Below are 9394 nucleotides of genomic sequence, written 5' to 3' on the forward strand. Positions count from 1 at the left end.
CAACTTGACGTCTCCCACAGATAGTTGGTACTTGATCTTTGGAGACGAAGCATAAACCAACGTTGCATCCAAAGTTGGGGTGGATGAGGTATCGTAGCTTATGTAAACAATGGCCTCTTCGCCATTCTTGAGGATCCATTCCGCAGTACTTTTGGACTTGATGCCCTTGAAATCGAGCCCAATGTGGCAATTGTTTGGATCGGCAATATCAGGATTCTTGTTACTGAAAGTGTCGAATTCGACCGCCACAACCTTGATTTGTTCCTTGGAAGGGGGTTTTTTGAAAATTCCAAGATACCCTGCCTTGTCTTTGGGCTCATCATTTTCGGGAGCAAGGAAAAATGCCAAGCCATCAGCGGTTTTGTTCACGTCCGGGGCACGAATGACAAAGGAGAAGCAAGTGAAAAAGCTTGCCACTTTTTTTGTCTTACGGTCCCATATATGAACAGGGGTAATGTGAAGGACTCGCCCAATTGAGTCAGACACTGGCTCATCATCTTCTACCTTGGTGAGTTGCAACGTCCCTTCGGAAGTTGCAATGGCATCACCTTGGAAGATTATGTTTGGTTGCTTTGGGATGAACTTGTCGAAGTTAAATGAAACAGACTCTGACGCCATGGCTACTCCCAAATCACAATGATATCTATCTATTTATGTGTGTGTGATGATTTCTTTGTGTTTGTGTTTTTGTGATGCATAGGACCAGCTCCCTTTACCTATTTATACTACTCAATTTCTGATTACGATGTTTAAAAAAAAATCTTTTATTTTCATTTCATATTAAATTTGAATCCCTCACTAATATAGAATTAATTAACTTCCTGCGGATTTATTGATTTCATGCATTACTATATTATTATCACCTGCTGTTCCACATGATATGACCAAGCAAGTACTAAATTATATATAGTCGCACGCACATGTGGCTCTTAATTACAAGTCTCGTTTAAAATATATTTAATTTATCAAAGATGATAGTCTCGCACTCTCTTACTACTACGTGCATGGAATTGAAACTTGAAAGACAAGCTCTAAATCGGTTAGTATCTATTTATTGAAAATCTGCCTGTTGTTTATATGTTAGTATCACTACAAGAAAACAAGCTTTTTGCTACGCTTTTAAAGCGTGGCGAAAAGTACAAAAAAGCGTAGCGATAGCTTTTCGCCACGCTTTTTGAGCTACCGGCACGCTTTTGAAAGGGTCACAACTGCAAGGGTGCCAGTTGCTTTATCGCCACGCTTTTGGTGATCTATCGCCACGCTTTTTTTTTGCCACGCTTTTGAAGATCGTCACGCTTTAAAAGCGTGGCCATATGTGTGAAATGTGGCTACGCTTTTAAAGCGTGCCAATATCAAGATATGGCTACGCTTTAAAAGCGTGCCAATAGCAAGACATATGGCTACGCTTTTAAAGCGTGACAATAGCAAGAGATATAGCTACGCTTTAAAAGCGTGCCAGTAGCTAGAGATATGGCTACGCTTTAAAAGCGTAGCGAAAAATGTCTCCTGTACGGAATAGCGACGCTTTTAAAGCGTGGCGATAGGTTTGTTCAAGTTCAATTGGTTTTTTTTAATCTTCATAATAAAATCTAACCGAATTAATAGATAATGTAAAATTTAGACAATATAAAACCTTCATAACAATTTTAATTACTATTAACAATATAAAACCTTCATAAACTTGTACACTAAATATAGTGGTTGATCACATGACAAGCTCTAACAAAAAATCAAAGTGAGAATAGCTACCCATGAATTTGTAATACATGTATTACAACTCCAACAACTATTACATTATCTACTTCCTTTAAAAACTACAAAATACACATTAAAAACTACAAAATACCCTTCCCTCTTGTGATATCTTGCTGGTCATTTGAGATATCATAGGCCAACCCTTTCCATCTGTCCTTATCTGTCTGCTTGTCCTCATTGATCGCCACAATCTTGAAGCTTCCGGTGGAAACCTTGCTGCTGCTGGAGATTCTTGACGAACCTTCTTCAAGCTGCTTGCAAAGCAAGCTGATGAACTGGGAACTGATGAAGCCACAGCTCCAAAACCATTCAAACTTGCCTGCAATGTAAAATTACATTATTCTCTTGTTATTTAAGAGTTACTTTTCCACCTAACAATCAAGTAACACAAGGAGAAGAGTGTGTTGATCTGCCAGAGAGACAAGATACTTCAGTTCAATGTATTGAGGACCATCATTTAAATGAGTTACGTGATGAAAAATACTAACCAGAATTATCATAGCAATGACGAGAAGGGGACCCGACCAAAGAACTGACATGAATAATACATTTGGATCAAAATAGTTTTGACTAGAGAAGCTTTTCCAGTTCATCCTCAGAACAGTGTTAAGCCTCTCAGCGAGATATACACCGGCCACTGCATCAGAACATTCTCAGTAAGAAATGATACACGAAGAGAAATTCAAGAATATCAAGACTGCCATTCAACCACACAAGGAGATGTCTCAATGAATATAATAAAGATGTTTAAATGAAATTACAAATCACGGAGAGATTCATTGATATCTTCAAGATTTAGTGACTTCCACACAGATGTTTATGAATATTACATAACTAGACATCTCAGTTTTTTAAGCTCAAATATCAATGATTCACCTACTTAATAACTTGTTACAACACTGTCATACTCCCAAGTCCTAAACACATTGTTGCATTGTTGCTACATTCATTTAGTAGATCAAACAATCAAAATGATATTTCATATTAGAATCACTCACCACCGGTTACTGGTTAAGATCATCCTAAACAAATATATCTAGTTCGGTAGGCCCTCTCCCTTATATGACAAGTTTAGAAATGTTCACAATGATCAAAGCAAATACGACAAGAGAGAAAAAGGATTTGCACACATGAAATCAAAAATCAAATCATAATGAAAAACAGTAATTTGAATTTCACATAAAAATTGCACACTATGAATAGGAAAGAAGCTATAGCTAACTACATGAAAGGTAACAGATCATATTCATACTTGATTAGAGTTCCTTTGACAGCTCCTATGGTTGAAACTGAAGCTGCCATGGCTGTGTTATTGTCCTTGTAGCAGCAGAGAGTAATTGTACTTACTACAGAGGAAATAATGAACACTATAAAGACTTATTATAGTGGCTAAGTTGAGTTTAAAGAAAGGAATATAAGGGAATATCTTTCAAGATTGGTTGTAGAATCCTTAACATCCACACAGTGAAGATTAGTTTTTAAGCCACGTGGCAGACATCTGTTGCCTCCAAGATATAATAAGTTACCCTTACGAGACAGATATTAGAATTGCTAGCCATTTAAAAGAATTCAGAAACAACAATGATAATAGAAAGACCCATTTTGCAGGTACTAGTATCTAGAACTTACAAGAATATCTTGGCCAATCCATGAATATGATTGCTGTAGTAGCAGTCCAGAAAATCGCAAATGCCACAGAAAATAGTAACACTACAAGTGAGAAAATGGAGACCTCCCTGAACAGAGGTAAATTCACTGTCTTCTGACCAAAACTTTGACATTTTCTGCTCATAGTTTAAGAGAGAGAGAGAGAGAGAGAGAGAGAGAGAGAGAGAGAAATTAACAGAACATACATCAAACAGAAAGAAAATTGATTTACCTTTCTAACTGAAAAAGGAGGGAAAAATACATTGATTGTACCTTAAAGTGAGGCTTACAATACAACTGTGCAACCCCTGAAAAAGAAACCAAACGTTAATTAATGCACAGAGGAAATTCAAACCTTTTTGTGTGAATTAATTGGTTAAAAGTATTCCATGAAACAGTAACAATATTGTTACCTTTCTTGTTGACTTCGAAGAGAATTAACTACTTGAAGATGGTGATGGTTGCAATGGAGAACTACCTGCATTATTGCTAACTACTGAAACTGGATTTTCAAGACGAAAGAAGGAATATAGAAACCAAAGGAATACAAATGCCCATATTCAGTAATAGTGGGAATAAATTACCATTTGAATCAACTTTTTCTTTATGCCTTTTCTTCTGGATAAACAAAACCAAATAGTAAGCACTTTCCCTAAATAAACATTAAGATATCAATTACCACAATAATACTAAAAGTTAGAAAATACTTATAGCCATTATGAAGTCTTCAACTACTAAAAAAAATATATATTCAAACCAAACAACGGCAAACAAATCTAGAAGTACAAAAACTCACCACCACTAGAAAGAAGATCTTGTGTTATTGGTTGGCCGGATTGTGCCAAAGAAATTAGCTACATTTCAAAACACGTAAACACGTAAGCACTCTACTTTTTCAACTTCTTCGTCATCAAATTCATCTTTAAGAGGTTTTTGTGGCCTTCCTCTTCTCTTTTGTGTGGGAAGCTTTTCATCCTCACCACTTCCAGCATCTTCATGATTAACATTTAGCTTTTTACCCTTTCCTCTAACTCTACCCATAATCTTAAAATTCTCAGCAAAGATATGATCATACAAACATGGAAATCTGCAAGCAAATCAAGCCAAGTTACAAGACTTTCATTAGAGAACTAGAGATATCAAAGGATTATAAATTCTAACTTCAAACTAAACAGGGTGCACTAGCATATTCTTCCCACCAGCACCTGTTTATAATCAAGCATATGTGATATGTATGTACTCACAAAAACAAACACAATCCATAAGCCGCAGCAACATAGTGAAATGAAAATCTAAAAGGTTAATGATATTAAAGCTATGACTACATTTGTGCCTAGGCAAAATCAGCCATAAGAAATATCACTCCCTCCCAAGTCCCAACCATTTCTATAAATAAACAAAGAACTTTTCATTGTTCTTGCACCATTTTATTATTCCATTCATTCACAATAAACAAGTTCTTTGAAACCCTGATTTTTCAGTGACAGAATAGTAAAACCCAAAAGATATTGCAACCACTGATTGGTTTCACATGCAGCAACTAATAGCTAGGTAATAGAAAGGTATATTCCCAAAAATTGAATCTGGTACTCTTTTAGTAAATAACAGTCAGATTAGGGCACATAAGAACACAGTAAGAGGATTAGGCGATTCAACAAAAAAAGAGCAAATCAAGTGAGAAATAATGCACAACTAAGCTTCTAATCTAAACAAAGTATTATTTGGAAGATCCACAATAAACCATACAAAGTATTAAATCCAATAACAACAAAACGAGACAAATAAGTTGCATAACCCAACGAAAATACTGACAAAAAATGTGGATAACTTGGTTGACATCTCCAGCATAAGACTGAATGAATGGAATCTGCTGCAGCAGAAGATAACTCCACAACAACCAACATCAAAAAGGAGTTAATTTATATGTCTCAATCCAAAAAAAGCAAGTGGATTTAAACAGCGAAAACCGAAAAGCTGAATAAATAGAGTTAAACTCGAAAATAATAAACAAATGAATCAGAGAATAAACAACACAAATAAAGAAGCACAAATGAATTTTGTTCAGATGAGAAGCCAAACCTTGCGAGTAACCTTGTTCTTCCGGAACTTGACGGTACCTGCTTTTCTCTCCTTCCATCGGTTCCTTTCAATTGGAGAAGAGTAATAACAATTAAAAGCACAGATATATTGTAATATTCAAAATAAATGATTAAATGATGATCGAAGATTTACTGAAAAAGCATGAACATGTACTCAACAGCGACGATGGCTACCACCGTGACAGCTCTCTCTCGCGTGTCCCCCTCCTCCGCGACGGCAACGGTTCTCGCGGATCCCTTATCAGCAACCAGGAATCACGATAGTGACTGACGCGACAGGAGCAGCTCCTCTTTCCCCTCCTCGGCGACAGAAAAGCGTGAAGCTCCTCCAGCGGCGGCGACGCGTTTGGTGACGGCTCCTCCTCTCTCATCGTCGCACACTCTCTCTCGGGTTTGACTCGACAGCGGCGGCGGGCTGGGCGCGACGGAGCTGGCAGCAAGGCGGCGTCTCCTTCCTCGAGCTCTCCTCTTCCACGTGGGTGAGGTGGTGCGTGTGTGTATTGTGTTGTGTGCGCTGGAGAGGGGAAAAGGGGGAGCGGGGATGCGGCGCTGTTGTGAGGGGAAAGGGGGCCCGTGTGGTAGGTGTTAGGTTAGGGTTTGTTAATTAAAAAGGGGTAAGGTTAGAGTTCTGGAACAGGGAGCCCCGATGATGTTCTTCGGATTGCTGGGGTTGCCGAGCACTGCCCTGGGGTCTTTGGAAGAGTTTAGGTTTCTTTGGAAGGGCCTTCCTTGAATAAAAAAGGTTTGAAGAGTTTCAGGATTCTAAGGAGAAAGAGATTTTGAAAGATGGTGTGCAATGTAATCAAGTAATTATATCCTGTTCAAAACTTTTTTTTTCAATCTTTTTGGCTACGCTTTTGAAGCGTGCCAAAAGAGTTGTAGGAAATGGCTACGCTTTTAAAATGTCACTATAACAAAATGTTGTCGCCACGCTTTAAAAGTGTATCTGTTTCTCTCTATGGCTACGCTTTTTAAGCGTAACAACAAAAAGCGTGGCCAAATCTCGAATCAATTGCCACCCTCAAAAAAGCGTAGCTATAGACCCTTTTCGCCACGCTTTTTAAGCGTAGCAAGAAAAAACGTGGCCAAATCTCTAATCAATCGCCACCCACATAAAAGCGTGGCCATTGACCACTTTTGGCCACGCTTTTAAAGCGTAGCAAAAAAAAAGCGTGGTCATAGGCCTTTTTTCTTGTAGTGTATATATCTGTTATCATTTCTAATACTCTTTTCCTTCTTATGAAGTATAAATATGATATATATCCCAAAAATAATTATTATGTATTTGTATATAAATATAGATATAATTTAATTTATTTTAATATATATTTTATATTTTAAGTAATATATATTTTATAATAATTGTTAATTTTAATATATAGTTAGTATGATTATATGAAATATAATTATATATAATAAGTGGATATTTATCTTATCAGGAAAGAATTTTGAGTTTTGGTTGGGGTGGATAATATAAGAGTAACATATAGGAGCACACTTATTGTCTCGGTAGATGCATGATTACTCATTGTTATTAGAAGTAGATACTTAATTTTGGATAACAATTTAAAGGATTAACCACTAAAAATGCTTCTAAATTATTTAAACACTGACAATAATAATCTCCACTTTTATTATCGACAAAAATAACTTTAAATAATTTAAAAACGTGTTTGAAATACCCAGCTGTCAAATTAAAACAATGTTTTCCGTTAACAAAAATATTTAATGTGACAAATGGAGAAGCATATGTGACAAACGGAGATGTTGGCTAACAACCCATTCCCAAATTTTTCAATTTATTAACCCAAATCCCCAATTTCAAAATTAGAAGCAAGCAACAATGGGAGGGCTTCTCTCTGAAGGTGGAGCCATTATTTAGGAATCCTCCTCTCCCTCGATATTCGCCTAATCACTGGTAGAATAACAGGTGTCATTTCACCACTCCCCTCACCACCCACCTTCCCATTCTCATTTTCTTTCACATTCACATTTACATCCACCTTACCCTCAGAGCTCCAAGCCTCGCTTTCCACCACTGCGAAAATACTCACATCCGAAACGGCAATAACCACATTAAGAAATTTGGAAATTGATTGCCAGCTAGGCATCTCCGCTTGCGACATATGCTTCTTTGTTTTTCACATCAGACAATTCTGTTAACGGGAATCATCTTTTATGATGGTTGGATATTTCGTGCACGTTTTTAAATTATTCAAAGTTATTTTTGTTAATAATAAAAGTGGTGGTTATTATTATTAGCATTTGAATAATTTGAAGGCATTTTTTGTAGTTAATCCAATTTAAAATTTGAAAAAAAAATGATTGTATGCGTCGACAAGATAAACACTTGCAATTTGATGTTTATAAAGTAATGCTAGCTAAACATCACAAACAATAAATATAAATAAAAATGTTAATATATTATCAGAAATTATTGTTTTTAGTCATCACTATTTAGCTATTAACTTAATTTTTTTAGTCAAGTTTCATTAGTCTAATAATCTAGTAACATATTTTATTTTATACTACTTTTAAACATTAATGACAAATTGATGGTCAAAAAATAAATTTTGATAATTCTCTAATATTTTTTTTAAAAAAAAATATTTAATTAATAATACTCTTACTAGTATTATCGACACCGTTCTTTAGAGATGAAGCCATGAAAATAAAGAATATTTCTATTTTTTCCACTTTTAATTATATGAAATTAAAAGTTAATTTCTAAAAGTGGTGTAATTCAATAAATAAATACATTAAAATGAATCAGGTTAATTCTACAAATATTTTTAACTGATGGAATGATATGAATAACTCCATAAAATATTTTGCCAAGACACAAAACTAAAAGAATTAAAAAGAGACGATGCTTGCATTGCATGGATGATGTCAATCTATTGTGTCACAAAATATGTCCAGACTTAAAGCAATAAATAACGATGAGATGGATCAAATATAATTGTGATATGTGCCAGGTAAATAATAGTAATGGATTTTTTTAAATAAATAATTTAATTATTTTAATTACCGAAATATATAATTGGGAGGGAAATGAAGCATGTCTTATAAGGGTGTGGATACCTCTTCCTAGCATGATGCATTTTGACGAATGAGTGTGGGGGACTTTGGCTATCATCCCTATCGTCAAAAGCAAAACCATGAGGCCTTGTGTGCCAAAGCGAACAATATTGTGCTAGCGGGTGGTCTGTTTCTTCAAAATAACCTCTAAGAGGAGTTAATACATCAAGTACATAAGCAATGGAGATATTAAGTATCTAAGTAAATACATATAACCAAACTAGAGCCCCAAAAGGTAAGGATCTTCGCTAATCAGAAGCTTCCAGTATGCCTCAGCAAGGTGCCGCCTGACTTACATCTGAAAACCACAAAAATTCACATGGGTGACAACCAGAGATTCTCAACATGGTAATAGTGCCCACATATCTAACATACTGAGAAAGCCGAAGGCAATCCTAGAACTCCAAACAATAAATTTAAACTTAAAACCAACATTTAAGATTATAAAATAAGGTAAGGTATCTAAAATGTTCTAATTTATCTCACTTGTAACTTAACCCTTAAAATCATCGCCTTTCCTCCAATCCTTTAAAACTCTGATAGAACCTCTTAGACAAATAAAACAGACAAAGCAAACACAAGTAGAATGCAGGTACAGCAAGAAGATCATGTAGCATGTAAGTTTAGTAATTTCACAAAGGCAATCCCAAATAGTGCAAACTCAAACAAGACGAATATATGTGAATGATACATGCCTTTTCTACTGGCCGTGAGCTCACGTGTTGGTTACTTTGCCAGAACCTGACACACTCGGTAGCTAACCCATATATCATCTCTCTATGCCTCCACACTCTTGGGATATAGTACCCGTT

At 35.8% G+C, this 9394-nt stretch overlaps 2 protein-coding genes across 2 annotated transcripts in view; both read right to left on the minus strand.

The window, feature by feature from the left end:
• Positions 1 to 7627, minus strand: part of LOC107458953 (seed lectin-like) — a 7849-nt gene extending 222 nt beyond the window's left edge. The window contains exons 1-3 of the mRNA XM_052251595.1: positions 7541 to 7627; positions 3816 to 3843; positions 5 to 608 (exon numbers count right to left, since the gene is read on the minus strand). Of these exons, the coding sequence (XP_052107555.1) occupies positions 5 to 608; positions 3816 to 3843; positions 7541 to 7627 (719 nt within the window). The remainder of the gene's footprint in view (positions 1 to 4; positions 609 to 3815; positions 3844 to 7540) is intronic.
• Positions 1677 to 3794, minus strand: LOC107458994 (uncharacterized). Its single transcript, XM_052251810.1, has 4 exons — positions 3385 to 3794; positions 3008 to 3101; positions 2244 to 2392; positions 1677 to 2074 (listed from the first exon to the last, which is right to left on the minus strand). Coding segments are annotated over exons 2-4 (396 nt in total). The 5' UTR covers positions 3009 to 3101; positions 3385 to 3794; the 3' UTR covers positions 1677 to 1828.
• Positions 7628 to 9394: the final 1767 nt, after the last annotated feature.

The sequence above is a fragment of the Arachis duranensis genome, chromosome 7 (genome assembly GCF_000817695.3).
Source record: "Arachis duranensis cultivar V14167 chromosome 7, aradu.V14167.gnm2.J7QH, whole genome shotgun sequence".
Classification (NCBI taxonomy): Eukaryota; Viridiplantae; Streptophyta; class Magnoliopsida; order Fabales; family Fabaceae; genus Arachis; species Arachis duranensis.